The sequence below is a fragment of the Parus major genome, chromosome 6 (genome assembly GCF_001522545.3).
Source record: "Parus major isolate Abel chromosome 6, Parus_major1.1, whole genome shotgun sequence".
NCBI classification, from domain to species: domain Eukaryota; kingdom Metazoa; phylum Chordata; class Aves; order Passeriformes; family Paridae; genus Parus; species Parus major.
In genome coordinates, this window is record NC_031775.1 from 5489727 (window position 1) to 5515967 (window position 26241).

Sequence of the window (26241 nt, forward strand, 5' to 3'; positions counted from 1 at the left end):
TATCTGACCTGACCCTTCATGCTTTTTGTGTTGTAATATAATTATACTTGGAGAAAGTATAGACTCTTAATAGATGCATACCTTGAATAAATAGGCAGCTGAATGACTGCTCAGACAAATACTGGGGTTTGCTAGAACCAAAGACATTGGGACATGCCAGCAATTTGTAAGTAATGTGATGTGAATGTAACTGAGAAAAATTATCACAGTTCTGCAATGCTGAACTTTTTTCTGATGTGGATTTTTTTTTTTTTTTCAGCTGATGCCTTAACTTCTGTATTGACAAAAATTAATCGAATAGACATCGTGACCCTGTTGGAAGGACCAATATTTGATTATGGAAATATTTCAGGCACCAGAAGTTTTGCAGATGAAAATAACATATTTCATGATCCCATTGATGGTAATTGAATTCTGTAGTCATATTTAGTTCAGTGACATGTCCAATAATATAATAATGTTGTATAAACTAGACTTTAAAGAAAGATTGTAAGTTCTACAGGAACAATAATTTTAAATTTATAAAGAGGTTTTCCTGTCTTAAAGCGTGATACGATAGAATCATAGAATATCCTCAGCTGGAAGGGACCTGTGAAGATCATCAAGTCCAACTCCTGGCCCTGCACAGGACAGCCCCAAGAATCACACCATGTGCCTGAGAGGGTTGTCCAAATACATCTTGATTTCTGGCAGGCCTGGTGCTGTGACCACGTCTCTGTTCCAGTGCCTGACCACTGAAGAGGAAAAACCTCTTGCTAAGCCTAAACCTCCCCTGATGTAGCTTCCTGCTGATTTATGTTCAACTTCTCATCCACCAGGGCCCCAGGTCCCTTTCCACAGGGTTGCTCTCCAGCTTCTCATTCCCCAGCCTGTACACATAGTCAGGGTTGCCCCATGCCAGGTGCAGAACCCAGCACTTGTCTTTGTTAAACTTAAATGGTTGGTGATTGCCCAGCCCTCCCTGCCTTGGAGGTGGCCACAGCTGCTCCCAATTTCATATCATCAGCAAACTTCCTTAGTACACCTTCAAGTCCTGCATCCCAGTCCTTTATGGAGATATGAAGGTTGCACATTAATATCTCAAACAATAAGTGCAGAGTCCCACAGATGTGTGCCTGAGTAAACACTGATCCCACCAGCCTCAGTGTCAGTTGACAGGACCAAGCTTTTCTCGTGCAACAGTTGTTCTTTGAGGCTTACCCATCTTTTTTATGTACTTGGTATTTAATGCTTGACAATTTACCTGGAAACGTGTATTTTCTGGCTTCCTGTCTAGATATGTAGTAATAAAAATTCTTCAAGAAAAAAAAAAAAAGGAAGAACAAGAGAAAAAAAGTGCATAGTATTTGCATAGAATAAATTAATGTGCAATTTACTACCAAGCCTCAATGAGACCTGTGAACATCGATTGCTTTACGATTTTCACTTGGACTTTTCCTCCAATGGCAGCAGAAAAATAAGAAAATGTTTTATTAGTGCATGAGTGAATATCTTTTTCAATCTGCTAATGGGTAAAGTTGTGTAATAATTTTCACATGGAAGCTGTATCAACTGAAAGCAGAACTGTGCAGGTTAAATTTGAGTCAGATTAAAAGCAAAACTGAAATTCTCCTTGTAAAACAAAATTTCAATAGAAGTGATTGTTATTTATTAATATATTGAAGATGCTGAATGTTGATTTTTTCTTGTTTCAAGTGTTAGATAACAGGCACTGGATTATTTGATTTTATTCACTTGTATTATGATGGCTCATTAAATAAGATTTTTTTTTTTTTGTAAGTACCATTCCTTTTAGTTTTTGTAATTTGTTCAGTTATGTTTTGACTTTCTCTGTATTTTAGTAAGTTTTTTTTTTTTTCTTCAAAGCATATGAGTTCAGTGTGCCTCCATTATTGAGCAGCATTGCTGGTCATTCAGTCATTGAACTACAGAAATAATTTTCTGTTGACATTTTAAGAAAGTTGCTCTTGAAATGTTGCTTGAGCCTTTCAATACTAGCATCAATGTTTTTTATGAAAAAAGCGCTTCTCTGCAATTGCTTTGTGTCTCTCCTCTTCTCTGAACCTTCCTCAAGCTTCCTTTCCTCACCAAGACCAGACCACCTTTGCCTTTCTCTTGGCTGGTTCAGGAAACAAACCCCCAAGCCCTGTTGATGCACCTCCCCTTGCAGGCAGCACAATGTCCAGTTAACCCCACAGCATGTGTTTTTTTCCTTTTCTAGGTTGCCCAAACTCATTTGCCAGAATGTGAACTTGAAATTTTGTTGCCATTTTTTATGTGTATATTCAGTTTAATCCTTTCGTATGTGTTTCGGGATTTTTTACGTTTTCATCAATTTTTCTTTTCTCTTTATTTGATCAGTGTGTCTGATTGTACCAATGTCACCAAGATCACCTCAATCTTCAAGATCACCAAGATCTCCTTACTCACCACAGTCCTCTCACCCGTATAACTTCACTGTACCTGAAATATTCATATAGCTCTTCCTTGTTATGTTTTTGTTCTTTAATCCCTTCGTTAACTTCCTTACTTTAGCTTTTTTATCCTGCTGTATATTTAGATCTACTATCTTTTAGTATCATTATTAGGATCCATTTCTGTTCTTCATTCCTCAACTAGTCCATTCTTGTACTCTGTGGTTAAATTGGAGGTATATGTTAGTAACACTGTATTTCTGGTATTATGTATTTTTATATAAAAGCATATTAAAAATGTGCGGTTTTAGAAAGAATACCTATTGACAAAAAAGTGGCTGTCCTGTGTTATGATCTACTGCTGTCTTTAAAATCTGTTAATTAAACTACCAAATTTAAAAAAAAAATAAAAACAAGGAAATAAAGATTTTCACAATATGGCTGCAAGAGATTGTCTTATATGTAAAGGGACAACCATCCTTGTCCACATTTGAGTTACTGCATGCCCATAAGACAATCTACTATAGCTTGAAAATGTTTAAAATGGCTGCACAAGAAATTGCTGAAAACTTTACAGACCACTAAAAAAATAGTCAGAAGTACTTGCTTCACTGTAATATTCACTGGCAGTACTGTCTTTGTTCCATCTCTTCAGGACAAAGTAACAAAATCTATCAGAACTGCATTGGTTCTTACACACCTACACCTCCTCATACGTTTCATACTTTATGTAACCTGTGAATCATTTGGCATTTGCTTATTTGTTGCTCCATGCTTCATCCCAGTCAGTCCAAATGTGCTGTCTTCCTTAGGTTATCCCTCCATTCAAGTGGAACTGGAAACTCCCTCTGGGTTGCGCTTCGTGCCGCCCACCCCTTTCCACCAGGATGATTTCCTTAGCGACACCTCTAGCCTAGAGTCACCCCTTAGAACTCCCAGTAGACTGAGTGACGTGTTAGTGACCTCCCAGGGACACGTAGATGGTACAGCAGCAGCACCGCCAGTGGTGACTGAAGAGGACACTTCACTGGATGACAGCAAAGTTGATTTCCCAGTGCCTAGAAAAGAAACACCTAAAGATGTTTCCATAGGTGAGAGCCAGTTGGAGGAAGTGGACCTTAAAGATTTTCCACGGTATCTCGGTAGTTATGGCGGGATATCCAAAGATGCTAAACAAAGGCAGAGTGAAGAGATTAGTAAAAGAGGAGTGAGGAATGAACAGCCGGAGAGAGAAAAGTCTGGTACTGATGAGGAGATGACGGCAGAAAAATTTAAGTCTCTGTTTGAGGACATTCATCTGGAAGAAGGAGCTGAGTCTGAGGAGATGACGGAAGAAAGAGTATGGTCAATTCTTAAAGGTGTTCAACAAGCAGAACGCGAAATGTCTTCAATTACAGGTTGGCAGCCTGACTCCTCCAGCGTCTCTGAGGCAGCGACGTCGGGACGCAGGATAGGCAGCAGCCTGCTGGATCGCCTGGACGAGAGGTGAGCAGCCCTTGTTGCAGTATGTGTGTCAGCCACGCTTCCCACGCTGTCTTGGACACCAGCAGCTCTGCAGAGGCTGCTGTTCTCTACTCTGTGACAACATGTCTATATACTTATATATACATTTTAAAGAAAAATCTGATTTGGCCTCAAATATATTTGTCTTTTAAAATGTGTGTTTATCAGGTTTCATTCTCGATATAGGCATTTGAGAAGTAATGAATATCATTTTTAGCCGTTAGTATTTATTTTCACTTTCTTTATCTTATGTATTTCTATTTATAACTCATCTCAGTGATTTAACTGGAATCAAGAACATTATCTGAAACCAGGATACTACATTACTCTTATTTTTGAGCATCTTTATAGCAGTCTTCCTTTCCACTTGCATCTCTGCCTTCCCTCAGATAATTGTTACTTTTACCATAAGCCAATTTTTGAATTGTCACATTTAAAACACTTTCTTCAAGCATATTATGTGCTGCTAATTTACTAGACATTTTAAAAGATGAGTTATGAGGCATAAGAAGGTAAGAATAATGATACCAAACCCGCCTAGTCCTGTATGTTGTCTCCCAGCAGTGACAGCAGAGGAAGGAAAGTGGATGTATGTGCTGTTTTCCCCCTGCACTCTCCCAAGCTCCACTTGTCTTTGACATAACGATCTGCTGGGAGGGATGCTTTCTGTCCTCAGTGCATGTGTCTTGTATGAGCTTTTCCAGCCTGCCCTTGGACCCCTGTAAGCTTTCAACATCGACAGTGTGTGTTGTCCTGTTCAGCCCTACTGGTGCCACTGGGCAAGGGGTTCCTGCGATCACTAATTGAAGGAGTCAGGTCTGCAGGAGCTATAAATCAGCACAGAATGATTATCTACACAGTCACATGTCAAGCAGTTTACATCCTTTACATCTTTGACTCAGGATGTTTTAAGGTTCAAGGTAGCATTAGATACTCTCTTATCAAAACCAGTCGAGATTTTGTCATTGATTTCAGCAAATTCATTGTCTTTCAATATGGTAAAGCACTTGAACTACTACTGATGTGATTCCTGTTGTTAAGCAAGGGTTATTCTGCATTTTATATTGTGCTAAATTAGTAAAATAGATCACTTCTGGAAGTAAAAGGGCTTCCTTAAAAAGATATCAGTTTCTGATAGATTAGTTCATTTTGCTGTCTTTTTTATAAGAGTTCTGCCAGCAAATAGCTGGCGTGTTTTCATATGTCAGCATTACAGAGTCATAATGTTTAACAGAAAGTGAGCAAAAATACAAAGGAAAACTGTTTATCAAAATTGCAGGTGAAACCTCTTCATAGTTAATCTGAGGCAAAATTCTGGTCAGCTTTCTATCTTTTAGTACCCTTCCTTGCCTTTGGCTCTGCATATTATTGAGATTCTGCAGTATCTAAGGACTTATTTGCAGATTACCATATTTTTTAAAAGACAAGACCTATCTGGAGTACAGATATTGTACTTTGGGGGAAAAATAACTGGTAATTGCATGGTGACAGATACTTTAATTACCTCTTTGATTAGAGAATGGTTTAAAAATCAGTGGCTCAAGCTCATGATTATACAAGAGAACTGGTAGGTTTTGTGTATTATTTTTCTCTTTTTCCTCCCCTTCACCAATTGAAAGGAGATTAACATAAAATATTTGGCCTTGTTTCCAGTGTCCACCGTATTTTCATTGCTTCTGAAATGATACCATAATGCAGAAGACAAGGTTATTAAATAGATTGATGTCTGCAAGTGGAGTTCAAAATTTTGCTTTTCTGTGTGTGAAATGTACAGGCTCAGACCAAAGGCTTAGTAAGAGGCTTGGTGTTCTGCCCTTCTGTCTGTGATTTAAGCCCTGAACAGCTGTCTATTCCTTTCTCCTTGTAGTTCGGACCAATGTCGAGATTCTGTTACCTCATGTGTCAAAGGAGAAGCAGGGAAGCCAGAAACAAATGGAAGCCTATCAGAGTCCACATCAGAGGCAAAAACTAAATCCTACATCCAGGAAGCTTTAAATGATGTGGGAAAACACAGTGACAAAGATGTCCTGAAAACAAAGTCCCAGATCTCAACTGGTACTGATGAGCAAACATTATCATCAACAACATATCAGAAATCTTTGGAAGAGACCAGCAGGCCAACAACAGAAAGCAGCAAAACATCTGTGCCTGTCAGTGTGAAGAAGATGGGCTGGAGTACTTCTGAGGATGGCAAGCCAAGAACAAGCATCCAAGAGGAGGAGGGAGCAGTAATGTCTGAACAGAAGGTACAGTATGTCCTGTAATAATTAACAATGTGAGGAGTCCCTGTTGCTTGACATATTGGTTGACAAATTTTTTTGTATGACTTGTAATATTGTTTGTGTCAGGGTTAAGGTTCTTTTTTGTTCTTTTTTTTTATCCTTCTTTATGCCTTTTCAGTTTATTACTGAATTGAGAAAAATGGAAGCTACTGGAAATTTTTATTTGTGTTGTGAATAGAATGGGGTGGAGTCAGGATAGGCAGGGGAGCCAAGAAGGGCTGCATAATTCCCTCTCTCCCTGGCCCTGAGCCTTGGAAGAGGTTAGAGCAGCTTCTGGGAGCGCTGTCCCGCACCACTGGGGAACAGCCCCTTCCCTGCCATGACATACCACCTATGCAAATAGTGCCAAACTGCTCAGATGTCCTCCATCTGTTTCACTAAGGTGTTGCCACTGGTTTCCCACTCTTCCTGTGACATTGAAGTAAATGATAGAAGCAAAGAAATACAGGGACCCTTCAGGCTCTGTCCTGCTCTTTGTCCCTAAAACTTTCTGCATTTTTTTACTCTGTTAATTTGCAGAAAAATAAATTTTGAATGATATTTAAACTCCTCCTTATGTTTTTTTTTTTTTCCATGATCTTGTTCATCCCAGCTTCAGAGTCCGTTCAGCCAAGATGAATCAAAAGATTTTTAAATGTTGTATTTTTCCAGGTGGTGGTTCTTTCTCCTTAAAATGCTGCTGAGGGGCTCCCCTTCCTTTCTACCTTGCCTGACTCATGCACCCTTAGCTGCAGAACCCCAGTTCTTTTATAAGTTGCTTTCTGACAATGAAGATTTTGATAGCTTTCTCAGTTGCTTCTATTTACCAGAACCTTAGAAGGAAAGTTGACTCAAAGAATGGCTTGTAGCCCAGTTGCTGCGTGCACCTCACACCCCAGCAGTGGGAGGATCGCCACAGAATAGACCTCAGGCCCAGCAGACAACCAGAATGAAAAGGGGAATTGCAGAGTTTCTTCCACATTCCTCTCTCTGCTGAGATTGTCTTTTCTTGGGTATGATAATACAGGAGCAGATTATAACTTTTGGGAGTAAGATATTTCAGTAGAATTGTTTCTACATGATACAGATTTTTTTTTTATTGTAGCACAATAAAAATGTTAGCTGTAGTGGGCTGCAGTAAATCATTAAGGTTTAAATTAGTTAGTTTTAAACTATTCTTTTGATTATACAACCAAAAATTCTTTTATTAGATGGTAACGTAATCAGTTTCAGCAGTTATGCAGCCTGTGGTTGTTATTATCTTGTTATTAGTTCGTGACACAGTAAGATCTTTCCTAATGTTTGCTAATTACTGGAATGCTTAAAAAATGTAAGAGCCTTTGCCTTTTTTCAAAGGTAGTTAAAGGCAGGTGGCAGCGTTCCTCAGTGTTTGTAGGCTTTGGGGTAGACCTCAGTCTGGCGGTGCCATGCTCTGATTAAATGCAGGAATGAGTGTAGATGCACACTGCAATGTGCTGAGGCTGTGCTGACATGCTGCACTTCCTCCTCTGCATTCCCATCAGTGGGAAGAGAAGTTGTCACCCACTTTCGTGTTCTCTTTACTATTGGATATCCCATCTGGATTGAGAAGAATAAGCAAGTGCTTTTCTTAGATGTGCTCTCTGCACTACTTTGCTTTATTGGTAAAGGCTTATCTACTAAATAACGAGTTTTTTTATAGGCATGATCTTTGAATAAACTGGTATCAGAAAATAATGTAATTTCGAAATGCGGGTCTCTCACAAAGCGTGAATGGGTAAGAAACTAGCATCTGTTAGAATGACAAGAACTGCTTCTATTATCTTGTTGATATTTCTTCAATAATGCCTTCTAATCTAATTTGAATTCAATAAGTTTAATTATTAACACAGTCCAATTCATGGTGAGACACTTCACCATGCTATCATGAAAATAGAAAGAAAATTTTCAACTGCAGTCTTTCTGCAACACATTTTTCAGAAATTCTCCATAAAGAGAAAAATATGGAAGAAACAGATTTACTTCTGTGGAGAGAAAGTGGGAACAAACTAAAACTACTTGCCAAAGTAAGATATTTTTATCTGTGACCCATTTGGAAAGAGCCAGGAAGCAAGTCACCCACCTGCAGGAAAGGGGCCGCAGCAGTATTTTGGCACAGAGTTTGCACCAACAGATAAACTCAGACAATTGATACTGGTCTGACACCTGGTGATGTGGATGAAATAGATCCTTGGCCTCATCCCAAGTCCATGTAAACATTTACAAAAGCATTGCAGTAATGATTAGTACATATAATTCTCTACAAATGCACAAGCATCAGATTCTAGCGGTCTTGTTAAATGAGAAGAACACAGCACAGTTGCTCTGTTATTCCAAAGAGGATGATGTCCAGCACATGGTCAAGGTGACTCTCAGTATCAGAATTCCATCACAAATAAACCACTTAAAGCTGTTTATTAAAAATAACTCTTCCTCTAAAGCCTTTGTGCACTCCGGAAATCTTCTGCTTTACTGTTACTTCTTCAGGAGAGGATTGGTTTATAATTTTTTGCATCTATATTTGACTATAGGACTATAGGACTGCAGATGAACTCTTGTCATCCTCAAGTGAATGCTTTTTGTTATATAGTTCTTTTTCTCCTCCACCCACCTATGCCCACTCTTATTTTGCACATAATTTCTGAGAATTGTTTCTTGTTTAGGATGTTTTGGGCCAGATTCAGAAAGAGAAATAGATATGCAGTTCACAATTTCCACTATCCATGAACTTAAAATTGGTTTGGGGCTGTCATTGAGTATAACAAAGAGGAAATTTTCACATTTCTCTGTTCAGGAAAGGGTTGTTCAGCTTAATATAATGGGAGATGTGTCTCTGCCCTACGTCTATCACACACAGAGGTGGGAAGCATGTGCACACAGAGCTGCTCAGCCCCAAAGCTGAGCTTCTTGGGCTTTGGAGGGGAAAACACCAGTGCTGGCAGAGGGTGCCAAGACAGAGTAGACAGCTGTGTGTAGCTGTGATGTGATACCTGTCAGCACCAGGCTGAGACCAGCAATGGGTTGTGTCCCCTGAGCTAAGCTCTAAAAGCCCCCTTCTTGAAAATATACAGAATGATTGTACTTCACACCGCAGTTTTGCCACTTATCAAAGTAGATAAATAATGACCAGGAAAGCCATTTACATGGAGAAGTTTTTCAGAAGGCGTTTTTGTAACATTTTGTGTGGAGGTGCTCCACTGAACCTTTCACTGTCACTGTCTTCTTTTTTTTATTAGGAAATTCACTTCCCATACCTTATGAATCCATAAAACTTGTTTGAAAGAATAATTTTTAGGAGAAAAATCAGTAAGTTATGACAAGGTTTAGGGCTTTTTTATATAAAATTTAGAAGAATTACATAAGGTTTTGAAATTTCACAGGTCAGATGCATTCCAAATACCATTTTCTGAGACTTGAGAGCTGCTGAGATATTCCATAGCTGGTGTAATTATCAGGTTACAGCATGCCAAGGAGCAAAAAGGCCTCCTCCCATCATGCACTTTAGCCGTGACACTGTGAGTCATTACGTACATAACAGAGACAGGGAAGACACTGTCCTTGATAACCTCTGTTTTCTTCTCCTAGTCCTGATCAGCATGTTCTGTCTTGCAAACATGTTGTTCAAATGTACTAAAACTGCATTTATTAGGAATGTAGTGACAGTGAGAGTGAGAGTGATTCAAGCTCAGATGAAGAGCAGAGAATTACTACAAGAGTTTACCGGCGGCGGTTGATTCTGAAGGTACTTTGTGATTTGCTTTCTTGAGGCGACGTTGGCATGAACGTGGGTTTGGTCTGCTGTGTCAGAATGTCAGTTTTGGCATACTGGAGCCCCTGTGGTAGTGTGCCCTCCACTGCCAGTATGGATTTACAGTCCAGTGCTAGGTTGCCTTTCCCTGCTTTAACACAGGTTTATGGGAGTATTCTGTCGGAAAACAACTGTGCTGCATGGAGTGCTGTGTCCTTCACTGCCACTGTTGTGCATGGCATCTTAAAGACTGCAGGTAGATACAGCATGTTGGTCTCCTGTATAGCAAATACAAGCCACTGAGAAAGATGGGTAACAATCTTTCTTTTTTCTTTTTTTTTTTTCTGTCGTCTGTAAAAAAATCTGGGTTACAAGTTAAACATTTGCAGGAATATATGAGTGAGATACAGGAAAGTATGAGGTACATATTCTGGTTGAAACTTGTGTTCCTAAGTGCTTAATGTGTTCTGGAAAACTTTCTGACTACAGCAGATGATCTTGATTTTATGTCTACTGAAGCTAATAGAAGTCTTTGCATTGCTTTCAGTAGACTCTGTTTAGTATATTTATTTACAAATGGCCGGAACTTACAGTACAATATACTATATATACTGATAACAATGGTACAATCATATAAGTAATTTTATTTGCCCTTACAATATTTTTATGTGGTCATACAGTATGACATTATTTTCCTGCAGCACAGAGCATGAGAAAATAAGTCTCTATCATAAACAGTTATTTAATTCTTCAGTAACTTACAGGATTTCGTAGATTCTTAGTAGAAAATCATGTAGTCAAGCCCTGAAGAAAACCAGCACAGCACTTCAGTGCTATTACAGCACTAGTGCAGTTTGCCTAAGCTGTAATTGTTACTTTAGGAATAAATTGTGACATTTCAATTGCACATATCTATATAACTGTTGCTTGCATGCTTTGTGGAGAGCAGGCTTTACATCACAAAAGGCCCTTCACATTTTGTGTAATGTGAGTGGCAGATAGGCTGCTGTGCTCAGCTGCCAAGCAGTCCAAGGTGCAGATGCTTTTGGAAGAGGAAGGGTGACTTTTCTGGCTGTCTTCACCATGAATTCCTTCAGTATTATACCTGTTGTGCTTCTGTTTGGGACAAGACAAGAATGGCAAAACTGAGCTCAGCAGAAATGAATGTTTTGTCCAATCCCCCATCTCCCCAGGCAGAACCTGCTGCCTTCCCTGAAAGGCCCTGGGCCTATGGGGTATAACCCTTTGTCGTGGTTTAACGTTAACCACTACACCCTTCCTTAGTAATTCCCCCTGCAGATGAGCTGTGACTACTCAGGTTTAGGAATGTGGTTTCTGTTTTCAAACAGTGCAGGCAGCCTGTGAGCCTCCATTGCTGCAGGAGCCTCTGGTAACACACAAGTGTAAGTGTGCTGCAGATTCAAAGACTGCATAGTTAGCCTGTGGCTAAGGGCCCCCACCATTTATGTCTGAACTATTTTGGTGTCCACTGGTTTGCAGTCAAGGAATGTTGGAGTAGAAAAGAGGAAAGAATGTCAAAGGCATCTTTCTCTTGAGCTATTACAGCCCCTGTATTTAGAGAAAGGCACAGAAAACTGGATTTAAATGTGGTGGTATAATTTGGGGTAGAACTTTTAACAGAGCCATGGTAAAGCAGCATATTTAGTGTTGGAATCTGCAGCTAGTGCAGAGCCAGTGGGAAGGGTGTGCATGGCAAGTGGAGGCAGATGAACCTGTGCTGTTGGGAATGTGTCTGATTTCAGCTGTATTAGAGCTGTACCTGTCTCTTGATTAGAAAATACATGTGATTCTTTGGTAATTTTCTGATCATTTATAGCTTCTTTTTTTATCCCACACTCTGCATCTTAAGACGCATTTCTTAAGAAATTCTTAAGAATTTCTTCTTAAGAAATTAAGAAATTTTCTTAATTTCAAAAGAGAGCAATAGAAAGTTTGAGAGCAACAATCATCAGGCCATTTTGAGAAATAATTTGATAGTGGAAGCAACCATTTTGATCATGTAAAGTTTATGAAATGGTGGTATGAAACAGAAAAATCAAGATTTAACATTGGTAGGGACCTGGACATTTTTCTGCACCTTTCTGGGACCAGAGGTTCACTTTGGGTGAACTGAAATCACTGTGAGAGCATGCACAAGCTGAGGTACCCTCCTAGATCAGAAAAGAGGGCTCAGGATGTAGTGCTCAGAGGCCTGGAGCAATGCTCACAGCCTGCAGAGGGAAAATAACTCACATTGCTGCTGCAGGGCCCTGAGCAATGGCCAGGAACAGCAGGTTCTCACCTGTCAGTGCCTCAGTGCCTGGCAAAGTGGGTGCTGTGCCCAACTCCACAGCCGGCTTATGTCCAGCAGCAGTGGGGAGGGAATGAAGGTGTGCTTGGAGCCTCCACTGAGCAGAACTGCATGTGAGAGCTGTGTTGTTTTACTCTAGCCTTTATTAATAGGATCATGGAATGGCTTTGGTTGGAAGGGACATTGAAGATTGTCCAGTTCTAACCCCATGCCATGGGCAGGGACACCTACCTGTAGACCAGGATGCTCAAAGTCCCATCCAGCCTGGCCTTGAACACTCCATGGATGTGTCATCCACAACTTCTCTGGGCAACCTGTGCCAGTGTCTCACCATCCTCACAGTAAAGAATTTTTTACTAGCATTAATTGCTCTTCCTAATATTCATTACTGCCTGCATGTTGCATTTAAAGCAACAGAGGTACTCAGCCTGGCACCAAAACCTTGGGGATAAATTGAGTCCTGTGGAAAGGCTTTGCTATGTGCCTCCACAGATACATTCAGGGCTGAATTGATTCATTACCTTTGCTCCTCTTTCCCAACTTGTTTTTTCTTTCTGTGCTATTCTGCAGTATTGCTAACACTAATATTTCGGTTTAACTGCTACCTTAGTTCTCTGTCCTGGCCCGAATATGGGAAAAGACTTTTCTCTCTGACGGAGGTATTTTCCCAGCAGTCCAAGAGCCGAGTCCTGTCAAGAGCTGAGTACTCTAGAGCACATTCCTATGGGATTTAGCACTTCAGAGGGCTGAGCCCATAAAGCCAGTACCGATGCCCATTTCCACATGTAATAGGATCTTATTCTAACCTCAAGGTAGTGCAGATGTTTTTGTTTCTCTTCCTTTCCCCTCTTGTGTTCACATGGTGGGTTGCTGGGATGGGGCATTGCAAAAGAAATTACTTTATGGTAGTGCAGGAATACGAGCAATTAGCACACAAGGGGAAAATAAGAGTGCTTGCCACAATGTGGACATTCAAAGCCTGATCCAAAGCTCCTGCTATTCAGCCCTGCCAGGAATCAGTGTGCAATTTTTCATGCTTTTTCTTAGGCTGTTAAATCTTTCATGAATACAAATTTTTGGCTAAAGCTGTTTCAGTAAGATTCTTGCCAAGAGGTTTATGGTAGAATGTAATGGAAAATAAAATATATTTCTAAGCTGTGGTTATTCAAATCTGATGTAATTTAGTATCTTGTGCTTTTGCTGTTTCTTGCCAATTTTTATTGAAGATTTGTCCCTTTCTGTGCATTTTGCCCATGAAATGCCCCATTACTGATCACGGAGGTTTTGGTTCAGCCTGCACGGGAGAAGTGGCCTGAGCAGCAGTTAGTCAAAGCTAAAGCCAGCAGCTTCCATGGTCTTGCTTTTCAGGGGAAGCTTATTTATGGAAAATGAAATGTGGCCATCCTGTAGGTGAAAAGAATTAAGTGCCTGTGCTCTGCATGAGGAAAATGGGAAGCATTTCCTTTTGTGTACTCAGCTGGGCACAGGGTCTCCACTGTAGTCTCTATCTGGCTGGGAGAGCTGCAGGTAAGTGCCCTCTCCCTGTCCTGCCCCATGAGACTTGGAGCTGCTGGCTCAGTAAGTAATGGAGTAAATCAAACCCCAAACTACCAGTGCTGTTCTGAGGTGTGTTTATCACATTGTCCTCCATGCCATGCGCACCAGCCCTATGCCCCAGCTCCCAGTAGTGGACTATACTCTCCCATTTGCAGCACCATTTGCTCTCAGGTCTCCCGGCCTGTTGTTTTGCTGGAATTTTTTCCCCTCTCCTGTGGCTTTAGCAATACATCTGTGAGCAAGCAACTACAGACTCAGCATGGGTGCAGGCGGAGAGTTGTGGCAGCTGATTAACAAGGTGTCCCTGAGTAGGCAGAACTCACTGATGAAAATAACCTTAATGAAAGATGTTTGTTTCTCCTGCTCTGCCACAGAGGCTTGAGACCCCAAGGAGACTGAGGCGCAGCTGCTGTTCATGCATTACAAGAATGTGATCTCGAGACTGAAGGGATTATGTCCTGATGCTGACTTAGGCCAGTGAGGGAAGAGGTCTGAGCACTCTGTGCAGCTTCTGTTCCCACTGCAGCATTGCCTCTGGTCTTTGGCAAAATTAAATATTTAGGATCTTTCCATCTTGCTTATTTCCGCCTGCTTTTAAATTCCTTTTTATCCATGTGTGCAAGATGCATCCAGCTGCACCTTTTTTCTCCAGTGTTACAACAACACTAGATGTATGGGAAGAATAAAAGGAACTATTATCCCTTTAGTAACAAAACAAACATGAAAGAGCTCTGACAAATCTACAATGAACTTTGGCACAGCACTGCAGCACTGACTGTATAACTCCACTTATCTGAAGGTCCCTGGGAACACCCGTAATCTGCAAATAGCTGTTAAGAAAATCAGTGGAGCTGGCAGAAGACTTTGAGGAAACTGCTCTCTGCCTCTCCTGCCCTGGAGAGCAACAGAGAGAGGATACCAACTGGTTTTGGCATGACTACACTCCAGCGAGCAGGGTGACATTAAAGCACTCTGCTTTGCAAAGCTTCCTGGCATATTCTGGGGCTGAGGCTTGCAGACTGCAGCCTTTGTGTGCTTTAGTCCCAGGGATATAACTGGGCTTCCAGTAATCACGGTATTAAGTTTTCTCCCTGCCTTTCTAAAGCTTTTGGTATTGTGACAGTGATTTTGACTGGTCAAGGGTAAAATGAAGCCCACATAAGTATGATGCAGTGGAAAGAATTTTATTCTTTAGCTGTGACGCAGATGCATCAGCTTTGTGTTGACAAGCTTTTGTTGACAAGGTCATCAAATGTGCTATTCTAACCTAATGCTGATTTGAGCTCTTACAGCTAAAACTGCCAGTGGGTAGGGCTTTTTTCCTAGCAAACATACATCTTTATAACTGCACAGGATTAGAAGAGTCAGTAAATCTCTGATCTACCTCCTGCCAGTTGTGAGCCCTCCTGCAATTTGTTTAACTACCCACCAGCAAGCGAATTGTGAAAGCTGGATTTCATGTACATTGACTGCTGAGTATTTACAGCATTTATCCTTTAATTGTGCTTAAAGGAGGATGTAGCAAATTAAAACCCAAGATTCACCACAGTTTTAAAACTGCATTTTCTTTCTGGAGGCATCTTTCTGTGCAGCAGTATACTTTTCATTTCATTTGAAGCTGAACACAGTAATTCTCAATAGGTTGTTTTAAGGGATAACCTTGCTCATAGCTGCAGTAAGGAGTCAAAGAACCAGTACATGTAAGTGGTGTTGGTGTGCCAAGTAGTCTGGTGACCTTGCTACTGGCTGTGTTGTTTTATTTCTGGTTTCCATGGGTTTTATTGTAGTGGCTTTGGAGATCCTACCCATGAGAGGGAACTTTTCCCTACCTCTGTGCTCCACGGGATGCTTGTGCCAGGATTCCCTCCTGCTCCTTGGGGTACTGTGTTGGAGCCCACTGGGGAGTCTCTGAACTCACGCGTGGAAGGCCAGGAAAGAAATTGTGCAGCTAGTTCCCCATCTGCTCTGCATCTGATTAAAGTATGAAGTCTCCAGAATCAGTCTTTCCCCCTCCCATCTCTGTGAGTAGGAAACCCTACTGAAACCTACAGGTTTCAGTTCCCAAACCTTTTACCCAGTCACTGTCCCCCGCCTTTCAGCAGTTCCATTCTGTTCTCGTTTCTGCCGTTTCGCTCGTGAGAAAGGAAGCAGCCGGCTGCCGCTGGGCCCCTGCTCGCTGCAGGGACCAACCTCGCACTTCCCTCCTCCTGCACAGGGCCTGGTGCAGTGCTTAGGCAGGTGTCATTTCTCCTTCTGGGGAATGAATTTTTCAGGCTCCATCTGAAGGCTTCAGTAGCTGTTTTTCTGTGCTTTTGTAGGGACTCCAAAATTCCCTGGCCCAGACATCTCAGCTAGGTGTGCCTCAAGCAGAGGACCTCATCCTTATGTCCCTATGCGGTGGAATCCACCTGGCTGTGGAGCCTGTCCTTCTCTTGGCAATGCTTCCTGAAACACCAAAGTTGTGCAGTTTGCTAACAGTCTGTGAAAGCCTGGGGAGAAAGATGTGTAAAGTGTCTGAAACTGTTCCATTGCTTAATTATCAAGTGGTGACTTCGATATAGCTTTCAATGTAAAGCAGAAGTTCTGTACTTGTGAAGAACAACAAACGTGACCAGGGGCTCTGCTCTGCAGTACTCCCCTCTGGCTCACACCTGCTGCCATTCTTCCCAGGTGAGGAGATGGAAAAGCTTGGCTAGAAAAGACCATAAATGGCTTGTAAATAAAAGGAAAGGTTTGTTTTGCTTAGAGCTTAGAAATAGCGTACAAATCCCAATGTTAAAATGTACATCTTGAAAAAGCTGCATTAGTAGGGAAAGCAGTTTTTAAAAAAATACCCATGGCCTCACTGTATTTGTTTATTACAAAGCAGTGCCAGGAGCTTATGTAGACAACTATGTAGTGTATAGACCACAGTAAATAGAAATTATATTTTCCCTGTGCTGTTCAGTACATGGAATCATTACAAAAGCTGTAATAGTCTCCTTTCAAACATTAATATTGTTATAATGTGTTTTATACGTTTTCTTTCTGCTTCCTCCCTCTCCTTGTAATTTGTCCATAGTGGGTTGAGGGTGAGGGGAGAAGAAATGTTTTAAGGATTTTTTTGTTTGTTTGGGTTATTCATTTTCAAGTGGAAACTTTTCATAGGTAGGCCAGCTACATTATCATTGTGTTTGCCTTTCTTACATGAAAGATATAAGCACAGAGAATGGATATTTTTGAAGCATCAAAAGCAGTGCTTGCTTCAGCACTCAGGTTTGGAAATATGACTTTGTGAGGTAAAGTTAGCAAAGTTATTTTGGAACGTAAGTTCACGACTGCCAGCTAGGCTCAGACTCTAAAGTAATGTTATTTATTTATGATTTGAGCAATAATTCCTTTAAGTGGAATTAAGTCACTGGCATAGCAGCTAGGAAATTGCTTTTACATTTATTTACACTGGTCCTATAAATTGTTTGTACTACAAGAAATGATGGCTGGAGTGCTGCTGTTCTCAGTAAGTCATGGACCGGCTGCTGAGGCTCCTCAGCACAGTGGCACCATGCCGGGCAAAGGGTCACGTAAGATAACTTCCTTCATTTTGTAAGTGCTGAGAAGTCCTGTCTGTCTTCTGTGTTTGTGTTTAAGACCTTGTAGTTAGCAAGCTATAGGCAAATCTGTCTTTTCAAGTCCCAAATTTCCCCCATGTTAGACCATGTTTCTGCATGTGCCGGGCGCTGAGAAGCTGTGTAAAGCTGAGGGATGTCTCAAAGGACTGACCACTCGATTTCATTGCCCAGAGAGCTTCCTGACCTTCTTTAGTTAATAAGAGCAGTGTGCTAGAAGCTCCCTACTGGCTTTAAGGAAACATTTTGCAGAATAAATGCACAGGTATCAGCACTGCTAAATAAACCAGGCTTTCATACAGTCCGTGTGACATAAAGCAAACTATTACATAAAGTTGAAGCTAGCATGTGCTTGTTGCTTGGATTGGTGTGGAAATATGTGTGGGTTTGACAGAATATAGGCTCTATTGCTAATCTTATAACACGTTCTTTAGGGTGAGGAAGCAAAAAACATTCCTGGTGAATCTGTAACAGAGGAACAGTTTACCGACGAAGAAGGCAACATCATCACGAGAAAAGTAATCATGAATTACATCATTGCTCTGAGTCTTTGCATTCAAGTAACTTCTTTTAACATACTTTCTCCTTTTAGAATCTAGGGAAAAAAAAAAAATCGATATTTTTCATGTATTGCTTCCCACAGATCACCCGGAAGGTAATAAGACGTGTTGTTATCCCCCATGAGAGGAAAGTTGGTGAAATGGTAATGCAACGGGGACTACCATGAAGTAACAGTAGGCGCAGAGGGTTGTGTTGACTGCTAGAAAGTGCTGCTAAAGGGCTGGAGGTTTGCATTTAACAAGAAGCCTTGGCAAAAAGTGCAGTGCTTGCAGTTATTGGCAAGTTGTGCATTGGGATCACGGGGCAGGGGTAACATCAAGGAGGCCCAGCCAGATTATGGTGGCACAGGGCATCAAGGTCTGTTTCTGTAAAACAGGCAGCAGGTCTAAGCCATGGGTTTGGGGCTTGGTTTGTGCCATCAAGTTGAGCTGTGTCTGTGTGTTTGGTTAAGCCTTTGCCCTACAGCCTTACAGCTGCAGATGGACTGTTTGGCCTTTCCACCAGCCCAAAGGAATGAGCTGCAGTCTGATTTCAGTGGCCTCTCACTCACCTTGGTGTGATACCCCTGGTGCTGTTGACTGAGGGTTTGCAGGATTCAGGTCAATGCGAACATACCCAAGCAATTGTATCCTTTACAACCAAGACAGGATTTTGTCCCTGGTGATCAAAATTGGAAGCCTTCTGCAGACCTGGACTATACCCAGCTTTATCACCCTGACAGTGGGAAGAGTAGGACTATTGTGTGCCAGCACACTCCAGCTCCTCTTGGAAAGGGCTTCAGTGACAGGGGCAGGAGTGGGAAAGCTGTGCTTCAGCTGTCATGTGTCCCAAGGGGGCCTTGGGGGAATGGGCATCACCGCTGGAAACAATTGGCTTCAGAGGAGTTTGTGCCTTCTTCCCCAGCACATGGCCCTCAGATGTCTCTGCTCCAGTAACACTGTCATTGGGGCTAATGAATCCCTGTCTGAGTGAAAACAGATTCAGAAAGGAAGATAACAAACACCCTTTATTTTCTGGCAAAAAAAAAAAGAAAAAAAAGAAAAAAAGAAAAAAAGGAAAAAGAAAAGCTGGGGACACATATGTCACAGAAATAAAAGAATGGAAACAAACTTATTTCCATTCCCTCTTTCCTAGTTGTTTATGAAGAAAAAAAAATCCCACCCAGCAAGGGGTAAACATTTTTTCAATTTGCTACACCAAATTAGATTAGTCAGAAACTACGTATAGTTACAAATACATCAATGCAGATCACCTGAGGGGTAAATTCTGCCCATAGCCACACATAAACAGATGTCTTTCTCTGATGTGAGTGAGGCTTGTGATTACTGGAGAATTTATTTTTAGATGATTATTGAGCTACTTTTAATGAGCAAAGATGAACTTTATTTTCGGGTTTGCTGTTTTAAAGATGCTGAAACCTGCACTGCTTGTCACTGCCATTGGTTTTACTTCTCTTCTGCTTCATTGGGAGTTTTTGCTGGCTTTCTTCCTCTTCCCTTTATTCCACTACTAACCTGCTCACTTTAAAGCACAGACGTTGTGAAACATCATAAGAGCAGCCACAGCCTCTGTTGTGGGAATGCCCACCAATTCAGCTGACCCAGGTTAGGAAAGCGGAATTTTCCGTCAGTAGCACCGGCTCCCACTGCAGTTGGCAGCAGGGGCTCTGCCGAGGACTGCCAGCCAGCCAGGCACTCCAACCCAGGGATCAGGCTGAAATTGTAGAGCTGTGTTTTCTACTTGAAGATGATATTTCAAACCTGTGCTTTTGCAGCTCAGCAGAGTGGATAAATAGATTGTGTGTATCTTTGAAATGAAATGTTAATGTAATATAACTGCTTTTTACTTACCCTGTTACAGCAAAATGTGTATCCTGTTTTGGAAGCTGGTTTACAACTACAAGTGCTCTCTGCAGACTATGTTAATGTTTATACTTTTCCTTTAAAGCAGGGAGAAGCTTATAAGGTTAAGACAAAGAAGGAAGTCAGACATGTGGAGAAGAAAAGTTACTCATGAAAGCCGACCACTGAACGGTCAGTGTGATCAATTTTCTTCCCTTGTTGAAGGCTTTTGCCAGCATGGGGAACAGCACCTGGCTGCACAAAGGGTTGCCTCTGCTAGCCTGACTTTGCTTTCCAGCTGCAAACCTTAATAGCTGACCGTGATCTTGTAAGCAGAAAATGACCTTGTGTTCATGCATAGAAATTAAGCTTTACTTCTTAGAAAATAAGGTAAAGCAATACTCAGGCACGTGCAAGATTTCTGGGAATTTTACAGTGCCTAGTGTCTGTAATCCATAGGACTTTTTACCCTTAGAAACTTAAACGCAAATAGTAAAGGAGCTGCACACAAACCTAGGAGTGAAATGATTCTTCCACTGTCAGATATATGATTTGAGGGCAGTTATTCAAGTCAAAGTCCTTGCAGTGAAGTGTCTCAATATTTCCAGCAAATAATCCCAACCAACTGTTTCTTGAGAATTTTATTGATACAGCCTTAACGATTGTAGCAAGCCAGCAGCTGATGGTATAAGGGCTTCCCAGGCTAAACCCAAATGCAGAGAGTAAGACACCCTTGCAGGGGACTCTGTAAAGATGTGGTGGAGCACCCTGAAGCCAGAGGTTGCTTTTTTTGGCTGATGCAGCTATAGTCACAGAGATATGTGCCTGTAAATATGGGAGGAGCCTGTCTATGTCTATCAATACTGGTCCATCAGTCATGGCTCCGAGTGTGTAGATTTGCCATGGACATACATTTTTTCTGCTCAGAACTTCTCTTAGTTTTGGTGGGTTTCAGGAATTGGACAGAGGAAAAGTTTATGAAGTGCAAGACTGTGTGTTATCCTTTTACTGTACATAGGTATAGGATTGACTGTAAGATTTAAGAACAGAATAAACAGGTCCTGGCAAATAGACAAGATAGTGAGGAAAAGGACAGAAGCAGAGTCTCTCTTGAGTCACCAGTCCCTTCTAACTGATGCAAAGTAAGGCAGCCCCTATATCCCCCCGGACCTACAGGTCTGTGCACGTGAGTAGAGCCATTTAGACAATCAGCACTCAGTATGTGGGATCTAGCTGAAGGATATATGGGATCAAGCCCCAAGGAGCAAGCTCTTTGAGGAGACTGGTGTGATTTCAGTATCAGGTAAGCACCTACTGCATCCACCTGAATTCCTGCTTTTACTGAGAGTCCTCCTGTGTGTGCTAATAGAATAGTACAGCTTCACGTGGTTTGGTGCTCAACATACTCATAAAATATTTATTGTTTGGAAAAGGGAGGTGGTTCTTTTGACACAGCTTTCCCCTTTATGGAGCTCAAGGATATGGTAGTAAAGCAAGCCAAAGTGATGGCACTACTTATATGAAATTGTATCCCAGGTTGGGTCCCGTGCTGCTCCACTGTGCAGATCTGTCAATCTGCAGGAGCAAAGCAGCAGAAATGTGTAAATTCAGACATTGAAGGCAAAAGACAACGGGGATAAGGGAAAAGCATTTAATTTTAAAGTAAAATTACATAAATAGAGCAGTCTTTGCCTAATGTGTGAAACAGAGTCTGACCTTCAGGAAGCCACAGTTTGAGTTCCTCAGAACCAAATTTGCTCCCATGACTGCTAATGCATTTCTCCTGTGATTTCCAGTAGGCAAGTCTTCCATGGTAGAACCCCTGAGGAGCTAATAGAGTCTGCCTTAGATGATGCATCTCTGCTCCAGGGAGGAAGCTTTGTCCTGTAAGATGAATCTCTGTGCTCCAAACTTTGATAAGCGTGACCAAATGTGCACTAAGTAATTTTGAGTCTGGTCAAGAGTCCATTAAAAACATTTCATTTGGATTCAGAAGTGGATGTATTTGCATAGACAGGGGATTCTATAGAAAAACAGTTTGTTTTGTAATCACAAAAGACCAAAAAAAATCCCGTTGGGCAGACAGGGGTGGTTGCTTTCTTTGGAGTGTTTGAAAAAAATACTGATGTTAGCTACATTTTGCTGTGAAAATGTCCCTGCCACCATTGCAGATAAGCCCACTGTGAAGCATAGGTTGAAAGGAGAAGCCAAGAACTCTTGCGTGCAGTTCTGCAGGACAGCACGGTGTGAGCTGGCGTGACTGCTGCAATGGGAACAGGCGGCTCTTAGCAGCAGGACAGATTTATGACAACTGTAGATGTGGGCAAGGACAGATTGTTTTAGCATAGAAGGAGACTGCGAGCACTCCTGGGGAATGCGTGTGGACCTGTGACCTGATTAGTAAACAGGCATGTCTGTGCCAGCCTGAGTCCTGCCGGCACTGTGCCAGCCATGCTCCCGAGCAGGCTGCCCTGTGCCCAGGTGCCAGAGAGCTGCGGGCTTCCAGCTCCTGCTTGCTGGTGTGATTGTATTTCTGCTTCCTGCCCTCTCTGCTGTGAGACATTGCTGTTGTACAACAAATGTCACAAACTTGCTGTCCTTATGTGCATGACTGTGATTTGAGGGGTGAGAGAGCAGGAGCTGGACCATCTCTCCTTGGTGCTGCTCATGCAAGCCAGGCTGGAGGGAGATGGATGGGGCTGCTCCTTGTCCTTGCTTTTGTCCTTCACCAAGCCTCCTAAAGGCTGGGTGCTGCATTCCTGGCTCTGTCAGTCATGTTTCCTGAGCAACTGGCAGAGGTGGATGTACAAGGAGAGCAGGTTTTCTCTCACTGTGGGGATGCTTGCACACAATGAAGAAAAATGTGCTGTGGAAGCAGCAGCTCTCTCTGTCTGGAGATGGTGCTGTTCCTTCCACAACAAAAGAACCTATTCCTTGTCATCATTGGATCAGATGAGCTGGTGCCATGTCCGGGGTGATGAAATGCAGTGTGCTGTAAACATATTTGTAAATCAGTTCACAAGCAGTGTGGACATCTGCAGCTACATTTTCCCCTCATGCTGGAGCTCAGCTAATGTCATTTCCTACCTAGAAACTGTGTGATTTAGCTCATTGCAGAATTTCATCGTGCCAGTTACATTCTTGTTTAGTCAGGGAAAGGAATGAAACTGATTCTAATAATCTATTTCTGAAATGATTTGTTCTCTGTTTTCTCTCCACAGTGTGCTTTTACTGCCAGTATTCTAGAGGGACACTCACAGAAGAAAAATCAACAGGAATTAAACATTCACCTATAAAAGTGTGCGTGTGTTTGCTGCTTCCCCACATTAACCGCATGGTTTTTATGCAAAAAGAAAAAAAATACAAAACCAAAAAAAAATCCCAAACAAAAAAAACTAATTTAGCATGAGCCAATTTACAGAGCATGGAAATTCACGTTCATTCACAGGATTGGAGGGTGCACAGTTACCAATGCAGTGTATATACAAGATGCCATGCTGTTAACAGTTTCTCTCAAGCAGTTTGATGTCATCTCAAAAGAAATAAATTCCTGTGGACAGAGAGGATGTGCAAAGACGAAATGGTTAAACCATTGGAAAGACACTAAAAATACTGAAATCCACAACAGCTCGCCTTATTTTTCTTGGACCCAAACTGTCAGGGTATAAAACACTATTTGTTTCTTTTTTAAACATCAATAGTTTTGCTGTAAATAAATAACACTGTATAAATTCTAACAAAATAGAATAAATGTTGATAAGGCACTGCCTTTTCAATCACAAACAGAATATTGCAAATGCATTGAGCAGGCTAGGTGTCTCAAATGGCTGCACCTACAGGGGTATTCTGGGTGTATCTTCACAGATTCTTGTATATTAGCAATTATAATGTTTGTATATGCAAAATCGCTAGCTTGATTTTAAAAAAATCTTTAAAATCTGCTGCAAATTTAAATGATTCCCAAAATGAGGAATTCTGTAGTTCTGTGAAAAATTTTCTTCAGAGTACTAATATTTTGATGCATGTGTTTCACCTTATTTTGATTAAATCTTTTCCAGTTTTGCAAACACTATATTGCAACATGAAAAATAAGATTTTATCTGTAAACACAAAGCCCTTCATCTAATATTTGTTGCTGTTGCCAATTTTTCAATGAAATGACCTAAGACCCATAACATATACAGTAGTTGCATTATGGGGAGGGGGGTGCTATCTGTTCTTGCTTTATAATGGGGGTAATGCTTGCAGCTTTAGAAGTGGGTTGGTGCTCTAAGGAGCACAAGTTCGGGATATTTTTAAATGAACTGAAGAGAAATTATTAGCTAATAGACTGGCAGCACGCTGTAAAATTATTACTGTATTGTGTACTGGCTATAAGATGTAGAATCTTTCAGTAAGCCAATCATCTGTAATCATCCTAGCAGTGTAATATTAGGTTGTTAAGGCTGCTGTGTTTTAAAGGGCATTTTTATTTGATTTTTGGTGAAATACTTTAATTTGTTGATTATATTCATATGGAAACAGCATTCATTGATAATAGCTCTAATTACATATGTATGAAAACAAAAAACACTGGATGATCTAGTTGATTATTTAAGCATAAAATAAATTGTGTTAAAACTCTTGGATAATGTGTATTTGGCAGTGTTCTTGTGCTCTACAGATATGAAGCTTTGGAAGGCCAGCAGTTGTCTGCCCCTGGCTTTCAGCTGCTTTTCCTGTTTCTTTTGTCTGATCCATCTCTTCATCTTCCCACTGTGACAGGCTATCACTTGGCAGGCTCTCCCCAGATCAAGGCAGCAGGAGAAAAACACAGCAGCCAGCAGCACATGCCCAGCAAAGCTAAGAAAAACCACTCCCTGGGTCAGAGATGTGGGGAAAGGGCCTGTGCAACCCTCTGCAATACATGTGATCTCTGGACCTCCTGTAAATTCTTTTGCCCTGTCAAGAACCAGGAAAAGCACTACCTAAATCAATTTTCTCCCCAGTATCAATCAGTCAGTTCAATAACAGCCCATGAGGACATTAAAATATGCATCCCCTGTATATTGCATGCACTTCCTGTATATTATTTGGTGATAGAGCACTGTATAAAGAATGTGGCCAAAACTGAGGTCTGTAGGCAGCATCGGTACACACTCTTGCTCTGAACTACTCAGGTGCAATAAATATAGTTTATTACTCAGGGATTGGTTTTACCTGGCATTTAAGACAACATAAAGATGAGGTATTTCACCCCAGCTTTGGCAACTGAGGAAGCACCTCTGCTACGGATCCACCTCAGTCTGCTTGTTGTTATCTGGTCATCCCCACAGGACCTGGTCCTCACCTGAGATCAGTCAGCAAGGTCTCCTGACTGATGACCAGCGCTTGGAGAATGTAACAGGTTGGTTTGTCAGTGTCTCTGAGTTATTAGGGTCACGGGCTTTTGAAGCATGACAGTAAAGGAAGCTTTCATCATTTGAGCAGCCAGTCTGTGTTGCAATGTTTTACCTAGGTCAGGATACTGCTGGTACAGTGCTGGTGGTTCACGTCCTTATGCCAAAGTTTGGAGGACAAATGCCACTTACACCCCTGGAGAAGAAGTGCATCTTACTGCAGTTCACAGTCCAGTAGCAGTGATCATCTTGCAGACCTTGCTGTCCAGACAATTCTCTCCCTCCCCTCAAGTATCCAGACCAGCTGAATGAAAACGTGTTTTCAGTAAATGCTGTGAGATGTGTATATATATAATATGTCATGATTGTACAGCGTGATTGTACACCAAGCAAAGGCTGTGGTGACAACCAGCAGGAAGGCAGGAGCTGTACTGTAGAAAAGCCTCGCTTCAATCTCTAAAAGCATCCAAAAGGCAGCATTTTGTTTGACTCATCTCTTCCTCTGCCTGGTTCCCTGTTAGTGCCTGGTGCTGGTGTGGAAAAAAGCTGTGACTGTACCTGGAATGGCAGCTCTGGCAGGCAGAAGCGCTCTTTCTGTAGACAGGGAAGCGAGGCTGCCGGTGCAGGTAGCAGAGGTGTGTAGGTGAGTCTCGAGAGCTCTCTTGCCACTGCTGGTGATGTATGTGGCAGCTCTGAGCTCAGGGAGCGGGCCTCGACTGTGACAGCACATGTGAGTAGCTGCCAGCTCAGCTTGGGGCTCCAAGGGTGCTCCTGCAGCATGGCCCTGCAAGCAGGCTGTGACCACGGCAGATGCCTCTCTTGAGCCAGCACTGAATGCACCCAGCAGGGCAGCCCCCGCTGCCAGCATGTCCCAGTCCCCAGCTGCTGCTGCACGGGCACCTTGTCAGTTTGCTTCCCCCTTAAATACAAAGAGACAACAGTGAACAGGAACTCTCCAGCTAAATTCACAGAGTTTAAAATTCCATATTAAATGCTGCACAAACAGGCTTTCTGGGTGTTGGTTTTGTTTTGCACTAAGTGGTT

The 26241-nt window shown here is 41.8% G+C and overlaps 1 protein-coding gene across 3 annotated transcripts in view; it reads left to right on the forward strand.

Moving 5' to 3' along the window:
• Nucleotides 1–24447, forward strand: part of ANK3 (ankyrin 3) — a 195657-nt gene extending 171210 nt beyond the window's left edge. The window contains exons 42-48 of one of the 3 annotated variants that reach the window (XM_033515805.1): nt 260–403; nt 3227–3899; nt 5785–6163; nt 17852–17935; nt 18061–18120; nt 19926–20011; nt 23041–24447. In XM_033515805.1, coding sequence (XP_033371696.1) covers nt 260–403; nt 3227–3899; nt 5785–6163; nt 17852–17935; nt 18061–18120; nt 19926–19994 — 1409 coding nt within the window. In that variant the 3' untranslated portion in view covers nt 19995–20011; nt 23041–24447. The remainder of the gene's footprint in view (nt 1–259; nt 404–3226; nt 3900–5784; nt 6164–17851; nt 17936–18060; nt 18121–19925; nt 20012–23040) is intronic. The other 2 variants (XM_015632928.3, XM_015632927.1) reach the window with 2 other exon arrangements.
• The last annotated feature ends 1794 nt before the right edge of the window (nt 24448–26241 follow it).